The sequence below is a fragment of the Eptesicus fuscus genome, chromosome 19, assembly GCF_027574615.1.
Source record: "Eptesicus fuscus isolate TK198812 chromosome 19, DD_ASM_mEF_20220401, whole genome shotgun sequence".
Lineage (NCBI taxonomy): Eukaryota > Metazoa > Chordata > Mammalia > Chiroptera > Vespertilionidae > Eptesicus > Eptesicus fuscus.
The window spans coordinates 1593397-1612759 of NC_072491.1; the positions used below are offsets into that span (position 1 = coordinate 1593397).

Below are 19363 nucleotides of genomic sequence, written 5' to 3' on the forward strand. Positions count from 1 at the left end.
TGGAAGCGGCCTGTGCGTTTTCCCACAACACACCCGACTTCACCGTGGTCCTCACACTCGCACAGCATCGCTTTGCTCGCCCACCCCCCGTGACTTTGTTGAAGGCCAGGGTCATGTTGTGTCATAGCCCTGGGCGGTGTCTGGCACACAGTAGGCACAGTATGTGTGTGGGTGAATGGAGGGATGGGGCGGGGCAGCTTTCTCTTAGCTTTTAGGCAGGGTGCTTCACAAACTCGATGTTTAATAAATATTTATTCATGTCCCATATCAGGCCAGGAACTAACGCTCAGAGTATCTTGAGTTGTGGAAAGTCTTTAAGGATGACTTTGAGGATTAACACACAGGAGGCATAAGAGTAGACGGAAATGTGAGTGGAGAAGGTGCTAGGTTAGAAATGGTCACAGACACTAGAGAACCTGAACAATAAAGCAAGCTTACGTCAGAGCAGCAGCCCCCGTTGTTGCCGTTGACCAGGAAGTGTAAGAAGGTGACTTTCCACCACAGACAGGCAGACCCTGGGGAAGGGGGCCCGGGCCCGAGCAGCAGGGGACGGAAGAAGGCGAGGCAGCCTCTGCCCACGCGCCCTGACGGCCAGGCAGGGGCTCCCGGCAGAGGCAGCTGCAGAGCAGAGGTGCGGGGTTCGTGGGAAAACAGCTTTGTCTAGACTTCTCTTACTTAAAGGCACCGTCTTAGGTAGAGAATTCCACAAATGGAGCTCAACTCCATGGCTTTGTGCAGAAACCAATCCTTACCCAGGTTTACAGTTTCATAGGGACTGTTTCTAGTTCTCAGAATCGATGTGCTATTTAAGTTTCAGTTTTTCCTAGTTGCCATTCCGTATACTAGGCAGAGTTTTATCCAGGACTCCCATAGCCAAAGCCTACATGTCTGGGAAAAGTTTCTTTTGTAAAAAGATCAAAGTGACTTTGACTTCTGAAGACTATAGGGTTCCTTTATTCTGTGTTTTCCAAACATTTTTAACTGAGCTCTACTTTCATTTTTTAAATGTCACTAAAACCTTCGGCAGCACTTTATGTGGAAGGACATGTGAACCGCTAACGTGGCGCCTCTCCTGCCACCGGGAGCCAGCCTGTGAGTGGCGATGTCTGCGCGCTGCCACCTGCTCGTGCCTGTGCTCTGGGCCAGGGGCCCGTCCTGAGCGGGTTTCAGACTCTGCTCTAGAGAGCACATCCAGTTCCAGCTCATAGAGCCTTCAGTGTCACCTAATTTCTGACCTCTGAAAGGTTAAGGCAGCTTGGTGAGTTAAGGGTTTGGGTAGTAGAATCCAATTTTTTCCAAAGTCTGTCCTCTGAAACGTGAGTCTCCGCGGGAAATGGCCTGGCCCTCCTGATGGCCGCAGTGTGGTTTGAAAGCGTGATGGCCGCTTGGTCCTGAGCACGGCACTCACAGCAGTCCCCTCTCTGTTGCAGGCTGGCCAACAGTGAGAAGCAGGGCGTGCGGACACATGCAGTCTCCGTGTCAGGTAAGGGGCTCGGCCTGGAAGCCCACAGAGCCAGCTGCGCAGGCTTCGCTCCCAGCAGTGCGGTGGGAGGTGGCAGGTTCTGCTCCTTCTATTACGACCGCTCCTTCGGAGCAGCCCCTGAGTAAGACATTCTCACACCCAGCTTCATCACTTTACCTTCGTTAAATAGGTGTGAGTATGGCTCATAGTTTTTTTTGTAGATGAGATGTACATGTATAATTCCAGATTACTCACGATTATATAGAATTCCAAGTTATTCTTCAGTTTTACTGTCATGTTAATCATATCTACTGTGAACATTTTTACTTTTTGAGTTGCCATTATAATTTATCTTTGCAGTTCAGCAGACTTCAACAGAATATACTTTGTATATCATTGTTTCTGGAAGTTCAGAATATGTGAAACATTTTTAGATGGTTTTTGTCTTTCACAATTAACATAAAATGGTGTTTGAATATTGCTTTTAAAAACTATAGTTAAGATAATGGCTAAGCACTATCTTAACTATTTGTTGGCATGATGAGTGTGGTGTACTTGCCTTGGTGTGTTTTCAAAATACATGTGTCCTTTTCCCCATTGAAAACGTGAAAACAGAAAGGGGGGGGGGGGAGAAACAGCATCTTGGATGGACCCAGTTTGCTCCCTTACAGTACACATTATATATGTACACACACACACACACACACAGTCTACACATGTATCTGCACACACATGTAATCTGTTCTTAGATATATGTCACATTTCTAACGTATGAAACAGCTTCCTAGCAGCTCTGGTATCTGACAGTCTGACTTAGGAGAAACCTAGTTCCTGTTAGTTTAATTTGTCCTGAGTCCATCTTTCCTGAAATTTAGTTTTGTGCTTTTGCCTAGTTGACGACTCGGCTTCTTTTTGTTTCCCAGCTTACACATATCATCGCTCATTCTTCTGTGTGCACAAACGTCCTCTAGGCCCTCAGGAGTGTTGTGCGGTATTGGCACGCTGAGCAAAGATACCCTCGCGATGCGTGTGTGTGACGAGCACCCCCTCAGAAGTCACTGAGCACTTCCCGCCAGGGTGGAGCGGAGGGTGGGGTGCCTGAGCGGAGCTGTGCTGGTGGGCGGCGTCCCAGGCCTGCCGGCTGCAGGGTGGCCAGCAAGTGACAGATGTTTTTAAATGAATCTCTGTGCTGGGACTTAGAGGAATGCGTTCAGGTAGCGGGAAAGGAGAAAGGCAGGGGCAGTCGGAGCCAAGTGAGCGTCCGTGGCCTCCCGGATGATCCCTGGGAGCCGCTCCCTGTGATTGGTTCTGGCCGCTTTCTAGGAGGTTTGAGGCAAGGGCCTTGGAGGCCCTCGGGGGGTCTGGCTCCCGCTGGGTCCCTGGTCGGGAAATAGAGCCATCTCCTGACACTGGAGACGCTGGCAGCCCTCACTCACACTTCACTGCCAAGGAAGACATGACTAGGTCCTGAGTAAGAAGCTGCAGTTGGTGCTCAGTGTGTGGAGAGTTACCTTTGACATCAACACCAGGTTTCTCTATAAAAATGAGTGAGATCCACAAAAAGTCTGATGGAGAACAGTGTGCTGCTTTGGGCACATTATTCTGGGCCTAGAGGAGGTTTGTAGCCTAATTACCAAGTGGGTTTTTTGTTTTTGTTTTTTTTAATGAAACTTGTGCATATTATAGAGCGCAGGCAGAACTTAGAACCCAGAGGCCAGAGCCTGTAATAAGGGGCTGTAAATGTGGTCACAGCGGGAGGGGGCTTCAGGAAACTTTAATAACCTTTTACAAACTTGTTCATAAAATACGAGAAGCCCAAGTGTCACCTTGCGAAATGTATTGCTAATATCAAAAGGCCCCATTATTTATTTTCTTGAAAGAGAAAAACTTTAAAGGAAGGCTGGAAACTTTTAAATGCAAATTTTAGAATTTGAACTCAAGGTTTCTCCCCTCTCCCCCCAGGTGTGTAGCATGTTGTGGCTGCATAGTAATGGTGGAATTCATTAAAATCAGCCTGCATGAGTCAAGACAAAAATATATTTGATACTTTTACAAGCAAGAAACCATCCGAATGCATGGATATTGTCATGCTTTTGAGTGTGTCGTTTTTAAAACTTTTTCGTGGGGAATTATACTCAGAGAGGGTGGCACTGGTACGCTCCTCCCGCACTCACACCGTGCAGCCGCTGATCATGCTCTTGGCAGCTTCCACCCCACACCGGTATTCATTCCCGCAGCTGGTTTAAAGCACCGAAGGCGAATTTCATCCACAAATATGTCTGAAAGTTCAGGACTCTTTTTAAAAATATCTGCTGCAAGAAAATGCACAGTCATTCCTTCACACCACCTCTCCCGTGGGTGCGCAGCCCCCTCTGACCTGCCCTCCGCCCGGTCACGCTCAGTTGCTGGCGGGGGTCGGAGCAAGCACTGCTGCCTCTCCCGTCCGCCAGGCCGTCAGGCAGGTCTCCTCGCCTTTCCTTTTCTGATGGCAAGTTGTTTGTTGAAGGCGTGGTGTCGTGCTGTTTTCCCACACTCCGGTCTGGCTGCTCCGTCTCTGTGAGGTCATGCTGGGTGCATCGCTCTCAGGCCCCTGTATTCCTGCCTTTCCTCTGAGCTGGGCGTTAGGATCCAGAAAAGTTTGATCAGAGTCGGGGTCAGTGGTTTGGCTTTTTTTTACAAGACTACATCCTGGGTGATGCACATTGCCACCTGGCTGTCTTTCTGCGACATCCAGAGCAATCGATAGATTTGGTATGTATGATGCATCTGTTATAAAGCTCCTGTGAGCATGTCCTGATGGCTTTAGCAGCTACTGACCTCCATTCCACGCCTGTATTCCATGAGGGCTGCAGCGGGAGGACATGCGACTTCTGCCATGTCCTTGTTGGTTATTTAGCTGGGCTGTGTCTAAAGACATCTTCCCCTCATCAGCTGCTCCGTCACACTGAGGAATGGTTCCTACTGCAAAGGCTGTCCGATTCTTTCCCTCCATTCACCAGATTCTAAAAAAAAGTTGCCTCCCTCCCCAGGTGATGTTCTGTGGGTTCCTCTTTCTGAGCCCCCTTAGGAGTACACGGGTTTTTAACATTGCTGAGGGCTGGAGTTCCCGTGACCACCAGGTGGGATGATTTGCCAGAAGGACTGTTTTTTCAGAACTCGGGGCTGAGATCAAATTAATGTGGTTAGCACTGAACCATCACGTCAGGAAAGGAGTGGGACTGAGAGGCCTGGTCACTTACCTGGTGACTAAAGGTCAGAGGACACACTTACCACGTGGACTGGCCTTGGAACCCCCGCTGCTGCGAGAAGTATGCTCCACCTCCCAGGCTCCTGGCTTGTTGATGGCCATAGCTTGTTGCCATCTGGACCCTGACTTGGGCTCTCCCTGGAACCACACCTGACGTCCTCATCTTTTTTTTTTTTTTTAATAATTCTTTATTGTTGAAAGCATTACATATATTCCCCTTCCCCCTCCATTGACCCACTCCAGCATGCCCCCGCCCTCCACCCCAGGCTGTCCCCGCCCCCTCTCATCTTTCTTGATGGGTCCCTGTGGTTTGCGGTTAAATTTTCATGCCTCTTCTGTCACATGTCACTGCTACATCTGAAAAGGCTGTGCTGTGTGTCCCCTGTTTGAAGTCCCTGTGACGTGCCTGCTGTTGCCCGGCTCTACTGCACATGTTTCTTCTCTGTTTCTCGCTGTGCTGTGAGCTCCTGGGGGCTGCGGTGTGTCTGTGGACCCAGCAGGTGCCTCCTCTAGAGATAGTTGACTTTCACATGAGCTGTGAGTATGTGAATGAGGGAGTGAATGCGTAAATGATGCTGGTGGGTAGAGAGCTTTGCAACCTGTGTATTCAAACATCCTCATCACCAGTGTACACAAACGGCCTGTGAGTCTGTCTTTCTGATGATTTGGGGGAAATTGCCCATAAAGCTCTTTCACAAATCAGGATCTGATGGGCTAGTTTCTGCATCGTTTTCTTTGTGGTTGAATGTTAGGTGTTCGCGAGAATCTGGAATCATGTGTTGGTCTTTACTTTTCATCCTGTTTTGTTTTGTTTCGGTTTTGTTGTTTGTAAAGGTGTCTGTGCCTTCACTTGGCTGACTGCAGTCTTGGGAGTCTCCTTATGTCTTGCTGGAAGTTTCTGTACCTAGTGCTAAGCTTTGCTAGAAGAGGAAATTGCATGTGAAAATAGTAATTTTTTCCAAGCCCAAGTTAATCATAGTAAGAAATTATGTGTCAATAGTCAAAGTATTGCAATTTTGTGTTTATTTTATAGCTATGTCTTAAAATTGTTTCTTTTGTACTGAAATAACGTTTCTGTTTCTCTCTTTCTCTCGCCTCTTTACAAAGGAGTGAGTCACTGCCAGCATAAGGCTCAGAAACCTAGGCGCTTTCTCCCCTTGCTCTTCTGTTCCCACGAGCCTCCTGCGGGTACTGCTCTCCTATTTGCACAGCCGTTGTTAGCCACAGCCCCCAGGCCAGCGTCTGCCCAGAGGCGGTAGATGGTCTCGAGCAGAGCGCATCTTTACGGGTGCCTGCCTGCGTGTGTGCTGGCCCGCCCGGCAGCGACATGAGGCAGTGTTTGTGGAAAGGTCTTTGGGCTGCTCTGTCGATAGCAGACTGTTTGCCTGTTTGCTGATGTGTAATGCATGGCAGGGCGAGAAGGAGCTTCCGGTTCCCCGTGGGGGGGGGGGGGGGTGTGGGAGCGCAGGACCGCACTGCTGTGTTTGCACCGGGTCTCCTGGCGGAGCATGCGGCTGGGTGCAGGGAGTGGCCGTGCGCCGCGATGCTTCCGGGCTCCGGGCAGCTGTGGAGGGATGCGGGGCAGCAGAGGCTGCCAGGCCACGTGGAGAGGGTCCAGGAGAGCAGACTCTAGCGAGGGAGCGGGAGCTTCTCCCAGCACCGGCGGATCCCCATGGGAACGGGCCCGGGCCAGGGCTGCCCTGCTTCCCCTTGAGCACGCACACCAGTGACACCTCGCTTTCATCTGTACCGAGCGGGTCCATGTGTCCTTTGGGGGGCGGGGGCTGAAGCCATTTTAACACTTAATTGTGAGAGGCAATCCAGTTCATTTTGTTCGGTGAGGTAGAGACCGACTTGAACCCTGCCGCACCGCAGAGTAACTGTATAACTTGACAGCAGTGCCTGAAGTCAAGTAAACACACTGCCACCTCTTTCCTTTGTCTTTTGAAGTAGACCTTGGGGGGTAATTTTTTTGTTTTCCTTACACTTTGATTTACTTGTCATTTTAATAGTGTTTTCCCTCTCTCTCCTTCCTCTCCTCCCTTCTCCACCCCTCCCCCTTTCTTTGCATGCCACCTGGATCTGCAGATGAAGTTAGTGGGGACGGTAATGTTTATTTTACATTCATGTTACTAATGTGAGATGGCTATTGCTGATGTCATGTAGCTCAGGACTGAGTGCAAGGCAGGAGGTGGCTCTGTGTGGCAGCACGTGTGCGGAATGCTGGTGTGAGCGCGCGTCTCCCGGGAGTGGCTGAGGGCTTCGACATGGAGAGAACTCCATCTCTTCACCACGTCTCCCTGGTACATTGACTTGTACACATTCATGGTGTATCTTCCAGGTTTTGTTACCAAACCGAAGTTGTAGAAAAGTGGTCCAGACGTATCGTTCAGCAAGACGCATCCCCCTCGAGAGCACACTGCCCCCCAAGTGCAGGATCTGGAGCCGTGCTCCGTGTGGGGAGGGAGCAGAGAGGAAGGGAGGAAGGGATCAGAGTCACACACTGAAACACTTAGGGAGGTGTCAGCTGGTGCCCAAGCCGCCGAGGAGAGCGCCCAGTCAACTGGAAGTCTCCCTGCCCGTCAGCGTCTCCTTTGTCCACTGTGCCCGCCGTGCGGAGGAGGCAGAGTTCACCCACGGACACTGAGCGAGGGCGCGCTTCTCCTCGGGGGCGATGAACGGCTGCGTCCCGGCCATTCTCATCTTGGTCCGCTCCGGGGATGGGACGCTTGCAGGGGAAGAGCTCAAGGCAGCGGGGCTGGGACAGTGCGTCCGGGGCCCTGCAGCCGGGGAGCGAGCGCACTTCCAGACCCTCCTGGGAGTGGCAGGTGGGCGGCTTCCGCTCAGGGTAGTTCTGTGCGCGGCGATGCTCTGTTGTGCAGGTGTGGCCGCTGATGAGCCGAGGCCACCACGAGATGAGTGGCCAGGTCTCAGGCTGCAGCCGCCGTGCGCCCCTCTGCCCGTGCTGTCCTCCGCTGACATGGCGATCCCGGGCAGAGGCTCCTCTCCTGTGCCCTCACCTCTGAGCCGTCTCCCCGCTTTCTGTCCTTCTATATGTCTTTGTATCATTTTTATTTTACCACACACTGTGATACCAAGCCTTTCCAATGACAATGTCTGAGGTTTTAGAAGTCCCCATTTTTAAAAATTGTTTATTTCAAAATGGTCAGCTCCTGTTTCTTACAGGTGCCCGATGGCTCCCTTCTGCCCCCACATTGCATTTCAGGGTGTCTTTTGTTAAGCTATCTCCCACCAAGAAAGCAAAGCCGTTGGCCTAAATCATGACAATTTGTTGTTCTTAAGTATTCCCTGAGAACAGACAAGCGGGAGGAATACAGAAATAAAAGCTTGAAAGCTTTGGGTAGATTAATTATTTTTCTTCAATCCTGCACGTAGTATTAGGGTTAGGGGAGACATGTAAGAATAACATACATTATCTGCCTGCATATAGAATTTACTTGATAAGTGTGTTAAAGAGAACTGGTTTGTCTACTTTACATTCTGCCAGTTGACTTTTTCTTTACTTTAATAACTTGTAATGATGGTTACAAATTAAGGAACGAACTCCCCTGGGCACTCTTAGGTTTGCTCTCCATCATTATGTAGCCGCGTGGGACAACTAGTACCCTAGAGTGTAAACGGCCTCCGTTTCCTTGGGTTCCATAATTTTAATATCGGAATGCAGTATGAATGGCATCGGAGAAGAAAGAGCTTTGTTTCTCGTTTCTCTGGGGTTTCCAGCAGCCGCCAGGTCCGTTTCAGACCGAGCCCCCGTCAGACGATGGTTCCCAAGGACCGACTGCCCTTCCCTGGCCGCTTCCGTCCCTGCACGGAGGTGACGGTCCCCCAGGGCGCGGTGGCTCCCCAGCACGTGGTGGTGGGTTTTTCCGTGGCTGCGTCATGGAGAGGAGGAAGGGGAAACCCTGGAGTCCTTGTCCTCGTCTCAGAAAAGAACTCCTTGTAGCATGCTGTTCGATCCATGCCCTCCTTCACGTGCGCTCTGCAAAGGTCTGAGCGAGGAAGTCAGCGGAGATCCATCTGGGTTGCCTCCCCCTGAACCAAGGAAATCAGTCAGCCCGGAGACCCTGCGGAAGGCGGCTGCCCCTCTCATTTCCCAAGAGAGCACGGTGTCACCTCAGGAGTGCCGTCGGGTGTGTGAGCTCCGTCTCGCGGAGCGGGAGACCAGGGCGTGGTCTTCCAGGTGCCGCCGGGCTGCGGGAGGCGGCCGTGCGCGCCCGTGGCGGCTTGGCGCTCCGCGTGGTTGTCTCGTGTCTCTCTGTCTCCACAAGGGCGTTCTGTGCCAGCTCTGCCTGCTCTCTGAGAAGCGGTCTGCCTTCTGACGTAGTGGGGCATGACGTCACTGTCACCTCCATGACGACTCGGGCAGCCGCTGCGTGACTGTGTAGAACAGACAGCGCAGAGGGGTCCCCAGGCCCGGAGGCCGGCGTGTAACCTCTCCGCTGCGCCTGTCTCCTTCCCTGCAGAAACGGACGACTACGCCGAGATCATCGATGAAGAGGACACCTACACCATGCCCTCAAGTAAGCCGCCCGCTGCTCGGCGCCCATGCCACAGGCTCAGCCAGCGCTTCACTCACTCACTGTCCTTCTCCCTGTGACACAACACGCCTCTCAACCCCCAGAATTCCACACTTTATGTGCCTAACACTCAAGTTCAAGTTAGTTTAGTTACAGGCTTTGTGTCATCTTGCTTGCGGGCTCTGTGATAGTATGATTTTATTGATTAGAGTATTTCCTCTCTATAGAGTGTTATTTAAAGTTTAAAAATCTGTATTTCATTTTTAAATATGTCTGTCCAGTGACTTGCATTTCCCCTTGGAATTGTTGTTTTTTCTTTTCTTTTTTAAATACATTTTTTATTGATTTCAGAGAGGGAGGGAGAGGGAGAGAGAAACATCAATGATGAGAGAGAATCATTGATCAGCCGCCTCCTGCACGTCTCCTACTGGGAATCGAGCCCACAACCCAGGCATGTGCCCTTGACCGGAATTGAACCCGGGACCCGGCAGTCCGCAGGCCAGCGCCCTACCCACCAAAGCAAACCAGCTATGGCAGATGTTGTTCTTCACTGCCCTTGACTAACCAGCTACAAAGAGCTGCTCTGATTCAGCGCTGCAGCGGTGGGAGGAGTGGGAAGCTGACCCCCCGCAGCCTGGGAACAGCAGCATCCGCTTCTCTGCCGAGCTGCCTGCTGCCTGAGGAGGATCTGGAAGCCCCGGGTCTACTTGGAGTTGGCAGTCCCAGACCTAGAACTGGAGATGCCCTTGAAATGTCATTCCCATTTTAAAACTGTCCCCTCCCTCTTAAAGAGGCCCCATATGGTTCCGGCTTACAGCCTCAGAGGCCTAGATAATTCGAGTTGACATCCTGATTTCAGTAGAGCTGTGCATATTTGTAGCATGTTTGGGTGCTTTACCCTGTTGTGTAAATATCTTAAAAGATGCTCGCGTTCAGATTTACTATGTACATTGAGGGGCTGTTACCAAAATACAGAAAAACCGCCGGCCTGCTGAGGCATGCGCAGTCCCAGGTGGGCCCTGGGCCCTCTCAGCCCCTGTGTTACTAGAGAGAGATGTGGAACAGGCGGGCGAAAGCCACACTTCTGTGAACGTTTTGACTTGCAGCAGCAATTTGGGAAAATGTTAATTTTTGTTTAGTCATTTTGTTATTTGCACATTCCTGCAGAGAATCCAAATTTTTATTTGTATATTTATTATCCAGAGTTGAGTAGTAAATGCCCAAATGGCTGCTTTCACCCAGACCCCCACAAAAAAGAGTTATCATAAAGGAGTTTGTGAAATAGAACTTGGGAGTGTTGTTTATATCACACTGAGTTAACTGGAGGGAGGGAGTTTTTCCTTGTGTCTGGTCCTCTTCTTTTTTAACTCATATTCATGGTTAAAGTATTTAATAAAGTGAATATTATTGACATGTACTCCCATGTTTATTGTTGTTAACCTAATTGCTATTAGCTATTTCTAAGCAAGGTCTTCAATTTTTCTCTCTCTTAATTGCAATACAGAAAGCTATGGAATAGATGAAGGTAACAGGATCCTTTAAAATAACTGCATTTGCTTGCAATTGCAACCTATGGAATGATACGGGATGTTTCTTTTATTTTTAAGCTATTTTTCATTGATTTACTCATGCTGTTAATTGAATGGAACTACTAGCTAAAGGATTTTAAAGAGGAAAATCACCATCTAAATTTTGGGTTGAATTTTTGCATGATTTATAATTTGATAACCCAGGGGAAAGTTGTGTTATTCCATTGGTGATCACACTAATGGGGTATGTGCAGTAAGGGCTGCGGGGAGCACTTTCCTGACTGGGAGAAATCAAAACGCATACGAAGTAGTGAATTGATTAGAACCAATCTCCTAGGTCCCTAGTGGATATTCCTTTCCGTGTACCTCTGAATCATTGGTTTTGTGTAAATCAACAATCTAATACATTAATTTGAGGCATATGCTCTCAAAAATATAAAATACTCATAATTTGTGTGATGTGCTCAACCTGATCCCAAGTCATCTAATTTTGAAATTAATTTTTAGAAGCTACCTCTTTAAACTCTTTTAGCTCCATGAATAATATTGAGATAGGGTTATAATAAAGTGGAACACTCTTAAACTTTTAGAACATACAATTACTCACGACATAATTTTTTTGTTGCCTCCATAACTTACAAATTTAAGTTATTTGTAAGATAATTGCTTTAAATAACTTGTTAGCCTTCATATATTAATACCTGAACTAATAGCACTTATTAATAAGCATATAAGTTAATATTTAGAGAAATTATTTAAAAACTACCAAATAGATATAAACTAAATCAGACATTAAAAATGTGAAAACAAATCTGCCTGCAGTAGAACTCGGTGTTTGGTGGTTTAATCAGTGCCTGCAGACACGAGTTCCTTTAAAGACGCCGTTTAAGAGAATTCCACTGGGTTGAAAGCGTTTTCATAGGAAGATGTGCCACTGTTGACATTGTTACTCAGGGCTGTTCATGAAATGAACCGTGTAGAGTGTCATTTCCACATCTGGGGTGGCTGTGCTCGTGTTTCTGATGTGTGGATCCTGTCTTGCAGCCAGAGATTATGAGATTCAAAGAGAAAGAATAGAGCTCGGACGATGTATTGGAGAAGGCCAGTTCGGAGATGTCCACCAAGGCATTTACGTGAGCCCCGTAAGTCCCGAAGTCTGGACTGCTTTGACTGTTTCAGTTGAAATGGCCTTTTGTTTGTCTTCGTAAGCCCTGAGTTCTTCAAGGTATTTGCAGTTGGCTTTTTAAAGCTCATCATATATGTCAACTTCCTTAATATATTCAAAAATGACAAAATGGCAAAAGAGCTCCTAGAGTGCCGGGTCTGTCTTTTATCCTTTACTCTCCCAGCCTCTGTCATCGGTTCTAGATTCCATAGAAGATTGTCCCCTTGGCTGGGATTAACAAACACATGACCAAAGTGAACAGCAGCCAGCCAATATTCCCACCCTCCTGCATTTTCAAGAACAGACCGTTAATTTGTTCCAGATTGCCCTCCACTGAGATGTGAATTTTAAAAATTAGTTTTTTAATAATAGCCTTATTGAGGTAATTCACAAACTAACACATTTACTCTTTCATATGTATCATTCCGTGTTTTTAGCATGTTCACAGAGGCGTGCAGCCATCACCACAGGACACTCTAGAACATTATTTTCATCCCCAGAAGAAACCCTGTTAGCAGTTACTTCCTTTTGCCTCTCTCCCAGCACTTGGCAGCCACACGTCTACTTTCTCTTTCTTTAAATTGGCCTTTTCTGGACATTTCATCCAGTGGAATCATACGATGTGTGGCTTTTGTGGCTGTTTTCTCAGCACGATGGTTTCAGGGTTTGCCATGTCGTGTCATGTAGAACTTCACTCCTTTTTATCAGCAAATAACACGCTGTTGTATGGATACACCACTTTGTGTTCATCTTCTCATCTGTTGGTGGTCATTTGGGTCATCACCACTTGGGCTGTTATAAGTAATTCTGCTGTGGACGTTCATGTACCGTTTCTGTGCAGTTTCCATTCTCCTGAGTTCACATCTGGTTCTGTCAGGCCCCGGGTCCCCCTGGCTGCAGAGCAGACAGCCACCTGAGCCCGCCCTGCCGCAGGCAGAGGCCCTCGCTGGCACGTGTGTGACGCTGTGGTTTCCCCACAGGAGAATCCAGCTCTGGCGGTTGCAATTAAAACCTGTAAAAACTGTACTTCCGACAGCGTGAGAGAGAAATTCCTGCAGGAAGCCTGTAAGTTTCTAGAAATTTCTTTGGAACTCCATTTGGCTTTATCTGTGAAATCCAGACTGTCTCTGAAGAAGAAAAGTAATGTTCTGACTTTTAGGAGGCAGCTCCTTTTATTGATCTGTATCTGTAGAGGCCGTACCTGCAGATTTTCCCGGGAAGCCGTGAGCACATTGATTTGCTGTCCCTTTGTCCTCGGGACCTTGTCCCACTGACATCCTCGCCCTGGAATCGGGCAGGTAGAGGAGTGGTCCCGGCCCACGTGCTGCAGGCCCTGGGGTTGGAGAGAGCAGGACAGGCAGCCCCTGGCCCCGCTGCTCGGTCACGCTCCCTGACCAGGCTGCCTGGGGGTCTTCTCTGCTGGAGGCGCACACGCGGAGCCGCCAGGCTGCCGCCCTCCTGCCCTGGAGCTGGGAGCCCTTCCCCCTCACATGTCCCCGCATCCAGCCGCAGGCAGGGTCTCTCCTTCCCAAGCACCCACCGCTCAGCGGCCTTGCTTGCAAGTCGTGTTGTCGCTCCCGCCCTGACTCTGAGCTCCATGGGGGACAGGGACCGTGTCTGTTTTGCTCACAGAAGGCACCTGGCGGACATTGGTCGTATAAATGAATCTCAGTGTTATTCATTCCATGAGCCCTGACCAACCTGCTGCTTTCCGCTCTCCCTCTCTGGGACTTTACCACGTGACAGTCAGTAAATGAATAAATCTGGGACCCCACGCGACTTCATCAGCTGTCTAAGCATAGCCTTAGCCCTGCTGTGTCTCTCTGACTCAGTAGACTGGGGCCTGGGAGGGATGCTGCCTCAGCTAGTCTATTGCTGCGAGCGTAGGCCAAGAAAACACCGAGCGAGCCAGCCATCACCACCTAACGGCCTGGCGAGAAAGTAACTGTGGCCACTGTTCTCCCCAGTAACCATGCGCCAGTTTGACCACCCTCATATCGTGAAGCTGATTGGCGTCATCACGGAGAACCCGGTCTGGATCATCATGGAGCTGTGCACTCTCGGAGAGGTACCATGTGCCAGACCCGGCCTGTGGGCGGGCTTCCCCTGTGCCCGGACCCGGCCTGTGGGCGGGCTTTCCCTGTGCCCGGACCCGGCCTGTGCGTGCTGGCTGCCCCGTGTGCCATGGTCTGGCCTGTGTGGGTCAGCTGGGCTCAGTACTCATGCAGTCCACACTGGCTGTGTGATGTCCTTTGTTAAAGGGAGGTGTATGTTGTGAGGTTTGATTCAGAGGATACAGTACAATGTCCTCATCCTCACATTCCCCAGTCGTCCCTAACTCCGGCCCAGCAGCGCATCTGCCCCAGCCAAAAGTTTTGTTAGGACTGGAAGCAACAGTCCTGACAAAGTGGACCTCTCTCCTCTCCGGTGCAGGGAGGGTGAGAGAAGCAGTGGCGAAGTAGTGCTGGATTTTGGTCAATCTGAAGGGTTCCTTAAGCTTTTCAGAATTCACATTGGACCCGCTGACATTCGTCACAGTTTTAAAGATGAGTAACAGTGTGAGCAGCTCTCCTTATTTGACTTTCTCCAGAACACCGAACTAATCACTGTACACCATCACCTGGGACCTTGTTCCAAATGGAAACTCTTGTGCCCACCCCAGGCCTGCTGGCTGCTACCCTCCCGCGGGGGCAGGGGCGGGATGGGGCACAGCAGCGAGGGCCCAGAGCCCTGCTATCATCTGCACGCCCCTTCGGTAGCCTGGCCTGGTTGGGGATCAACAGGTTGATTTTTCAGATGCAGTTTTCTGCTACTGAAAGTTAACGCAACCTTCGAAAACATTACACACATTCCTTGTTTTTTAAAGGTTCCCAAATACAGTTTTGCTTCTGATGAGTATTGGGGTTACCAGCTACCAGGAACCGAAGTGTAGTTTGGTCCTTCCTCCGCTTTGCAACAGCATCACCCCCACGCCCGCCTTTGAAAGGGCCCTGCCTGAGGTCCCCACGCTCTTCTCCCCACGTATGCTAACAAAGTTTGCTGGCTGGAGCATTTTAAGGTCCCTACAACGTCTCCCCTCCTCTGCTCTACCTTTCCGTATTTTTGTGTGGTTTTTTTTTAAAATATATTTTTATTGATTTTTCAGAGAGGAAGGGAGAGAGGAGAGAGATAGAAAGATCAATGATGAGAGAAATCATTGATTGGCTGCCTCCTGTACATCCCCTACTGGGGATTGAGCCTGCAACCCGGGCATGTGCCCTTGACCAGAATCGAACCCAGGACCCTTCAGTCCACAGGCCGGCGCTCTATCCACTGAGCCAAACTGGCTAGGGCTGTTTCCATATTTTTGTACAGTATTTTTCTGCTTTGCTTTTAAAGAATTTGCTAATTCTTTGGGATTAAAAAATGTCTCTCCTTTATATGTTGATTTTGTAGAATTAGAGTATTCAGCTCCTCTGCCTTTCTTTGCTATGTTAGTATTTAGCTGAATGAACCATGACAGTGGTAGGCACCACTGGGAAGCCCAGTGGGATAAATATCCTAAACATGACCAGTTGACCTTTCTGCACCCAAAGCTCCATGGGGGTTGTGAGGGGGGGGGGGTTACTATCTCTCCCTCCCTCCCCTCCTCACCTATCCTCAGGTCTGCCCGGGATGCAGATCTGCCCGGGATGGGGTGGTGTGAGCTGACCATGCTTGTGTATTGGATTTTTTTGAGAGGTGACTAGATCTTTTTGTTTTCTAACTAATATTATTTAGTAACTAGTGCCCCGGTGCATGGATTCGTGCACATTGAAAGGAAATTAATTAGAAGGTGGCCGGAGGGGCAGGACTGGGTGAGATGGATCAGACATGCCCTGGAGCCAACCTCCCGCAGTCCCTCCCCAGCCAGTGGCAGTGCAGCTCTGTGGAGTGAGCAGGGTCCCTCTGGCAGGTGGGGTCCCTTGGCCTGGCCTGCGGAGATTGGGCTGAAACCGGCTCTCTGACATCCCCTGAGGGGTCCAGGATTGCGAGAAGGCGGTTCTCGGGTGACGCACCCCGGAATCGGACTCCCTCCTCTCTGGTTCCGGGGTGTGTCACCCGAGAACCACCGCTGCCAAGTCACAGTAGCTCAGCAGCTCCTGTGTTGGGCGTCTGCCCCCTAGTGGTCATTGTGCATCATTAGCTACTAGTTGGATGGTTGGATGGTCGCTTAGCCTTTTATATATATATACACACACACACACACACACACACACACATATACATATATATGTACATATATATATACATAGTGCTTTTATTCATTCCCTGGAAACATCTTTCTGATTTTTTTCAAAAGTTTGTCTATAGCCAAGAAGATTCCCACTTGACAATAGGATTTCAAATAAAGAATGATGAACCATAATTTCTGAGCTAGTATGTTTGGTTCGCCATGCTTTGCTCTTAGGGGAGAACTGAAGCCATTCTCCTGAGTGCATTTAGCGATGGGCAGCACTGGGTTGGAGTAGCTCTTTGGCTGTGCATTTCTGTTCTCCACTAATCCTTCCATTTTGTCTTGGTCACTGTCCCAAAGCTGAGGTCATTTCTGCAAGTCCGGAAGTACAGCTTGGATCTGGCATCCTTGATCCTGTACGCCTACCAGCTTAGCACAGCTCTCGCGTACCTGGAGAGCAAGAGATTTGTGCACAGGTAAGGTCAGGGGGAGGGGGTGACTTTGTGCTGCTTGACCCGGGTGTGCGGGTGCTGTGTCTGCCCTGGCCGAGTGAGGTGTCAGTTTAGATCAGTTCACTTTTCCTTCCGCAAACACTATGGAGAGCCTGACCGCGGCACTAGGGCGACGAACGCTCGTCCTGACACATTGGCCGGGACCTTCCAGGACACCGAGTGTCATGAGCATCCATGTGTCCCCTGGGGTTTCTGAGTATAACTGGGTCTAGTGTGAGGCAAGTGAGGGCGTGGTATTGTGTTAGTGTTTTGTCATCTGGCATTAAAGCGAGCACATGAGCAAAGACGCTGACAAGTAATGAGACGACTCTTCTTTCCTCCTGCCTCTGAGGCCAGCCGGGTGCCGACCATGGCTGTGGGTCACTGTCAGTAACGCCGCTGCAAAAACGATTGTTTGCAAAGTAATGAGCAGCTTCATTATTTGAGAATGCACTTTGCCATCATCATTCACAATACTGGTCATCACATTAACGAGTAAATATCTGCCAGCAGGAACATACTTGAAATAAAATAGTAAAGTGTCCTTCTTTTCAGTGTGTGGTCGATCTCCTGTTTGCATTGTATATAAGCTGTCTTTCAAAGTACCTATATGTCTTTATATAATATAGATGACTTTGCGGTTCATCTTCCTTGTATTAAAATTTGTTGGCCCAAATTCTTCTTTATCAGGGACATTGCTGCTCGGAATGTTCTGGTGTCCTCAAATGATTGCGTGAAATTAGGAGACTTTGGATTATCCCGATACATGGAAGACAGTACTTACTACAAAGGTAAGATGGGGCAATAAATAAGCAATAGGTTCAGGACCTTTCATGGGTGTTATTCCTTTAAAAGGCATGTTTGTAATAAATAGGCTCAGCTGATTGTTGACAGGTGTGAGTGAGTTCACGGAAAGGACAGCCTTCCGACAGGTGCAGTGCTGGACCGCTGGCATCCACGGGCATGCGTGGGCCTCAGCCTGACCGCCTCCATGTCGCTCACAGCGGGTCACAGACAAGTACAGAATGTACAGCTTCTAGGAAAAACATAGGAGTACATGTGTGGTATCTAGGGCTAGGCAAAGAGTCCTTGGACTCAATACCAGAACATCCATAGAAGGAAAAATGGATAGATTGGACCTCATCAAAATTAAAGATCTTTGTTCTGCAAAAGACCTGTTAAAAGACAAGCCACAAAGTGGAAGAAAATATTTGCCAACCACATATCTGTCCAACAAAGAACTGATACCTAGAGTATAGAAAGAACTCTCAAAGCTCAACAGTAAAAAAGAAACAAAGAAGAAAGAAAATGGGCAGAAGATAGGAAGGAAGGTTTTACTGCAGAGGATAGGCAGATAGCAAATGAATACAGTAAGAGGGACATGTGATGAAGAGCACAGTGAGATCCGTTGCACACCTATCAGAACAGCTAATGTGAACGTGGCGATACCATCAGTGCTGGCACAAACACAGAAACCAAATTCCTCAAATCACTTGTGAGAAAGTAAACAGTGCGGCCACTCTGGAAAACAGTTGCAGAGTCTTTTTAAAAATTACTTATTTATGTTAAAATAAGTTTTCATTCATTTCAGAGAGAGGGGGAGAGAGACGGAAAACATCAGTAATGACAATCATCGATCGGCTGCCTCCTGCATGCACCCCACTGGGGATTGAGCCTGCAGTCTGGGCATGTAACCTAACCAGGAATTAAACTGATCTCCTGGTTCATGAGTTGAGGCTCAACCACTGAGCAACACTGGCTGGGCTATTTTTTGTGTTTTTTTTTAATCTTCACCCAAGGATATGTATTTTTATTGATTTGAGGTGGGGGAGAGGGGGAGAGAGAAACATTGATCGGTTGCCTCCTGCACGTGCTCTGACTGGAATTGAACCCACAGCCTTTCATTGGAGGGGCTGACTCTCCAACCACCTGAGCCACACCAGTGAGGGCAAGAGTTTGCAGATCCTTTGGGACCTAAGCATGCAGCTACCATATGACCCGCAACGACAATCCTGGGCATTTCTCCAGGAGAAGGGAAAACTTACCTTCACTCACACCTGTGCTTGAAGGGTTATTGCCGCTTGTTGCTTGTGGCCAAGAATTGGAGTCAGCCAGGGTCCTTCCTCTGGTGGACGCAGTCGGACACCGCCGCACGGGCGGTCCCAGGGCTCAGTGAGAGGCGTCTGCCTCACTCACCTCCACGACTTGGGCCCATGAGTGTGGACTGAAACCCAGCTCAGGTGGTTTTCCTTGAACTTGCCAGCCTTGGACAGATTGACTTTGGTTCTTCAAATTATTATTGACAAATGTTTTTATTAATAAATGTTTACATTCTAGTATTTCAGCTAAGGTTTGCGTTATAAATTCATGTTATGCTATTAGTGTGTATTCTAATTATTACTACTGTTTACAAAGACCAGTTTCTCAGTTGATTGACTTTTCCTATAGCTCCTGGCTGTTCTCTTTCCATATGCTTTCTGCATACGACAGCCTGAAACAACTTTAACAGTGACCCTTGGTTGTGCGAAAAGAAAACTCTTTGGTTGTATATTCATTTTGGTTAGTTGGTCAGATAACTGTAAAACAACCAAGTCAGCTTTCCAGTGTTTTAAAATATAGTCTTTGTCCAGCTCAAACCCTAACTAGTCCAAGCCCTAGAATCCCAGTGAAGCTAACTCCGAACAGGAGGGTGTGCGAGCCTGCCGTCATTGAGCATTGAATGGGCAACGGGCAGCT

The 19363-nt window shown here is 48.9% G+C and overlaps 1 protein-coding gene across 3 annotated transcripts in view; it reads left to right on the plus strand.

Annotated features, from left to right (window-relative positions):
* The window catches only part of PTK2 (protein tyrosine kinase 2), an 81876-nt gene that overhangs the window by 22561 nt on the left and 39952 nt on the right, over nucleotides 1-19363 (plus strand). Inside the window, exons 12-19 of one of the 3 annotated variants that reach the window (XM_028132801.2) lie at nucleotides 1431-1483; nucleotides 9194-9250; nucleotides 10752-10772; nucleotides 11821-11918; nucleotides 12922-13006; nucleotides 13909-14009; nucleotides 16497-16612; nucleotides 17318-17418. In XM_028132801.2, coding sequence (XP_027988602.2) covers nucleotides 1431-1483; nucleotides 9194-9250; nucleotides 10752-10772; nucleotides 11821-11918; nucleotides 12922-13006; nucleotides 13909-14009; nucleotides 16497-16612; nucleotides 17318-17418 — 632 coding nt within the window. Of the gene's footprint in view, nucleotides 1-1430; nucleotides 1484-6797; nucleotides 6816-9193; nucleotides 9251-10751; nucleotides 10773-11820; nucleotides 11919-12921; nucleotides 13007-13908; nucleotides 14010-16496; nucleotides 16613-17317; nucleotides 17419-19363 lie in introns of all 3 variants that reach the window. The other 2 variants (XM_054708716.1, XM_054708715.1) reach the window with 2 other exon arrangements.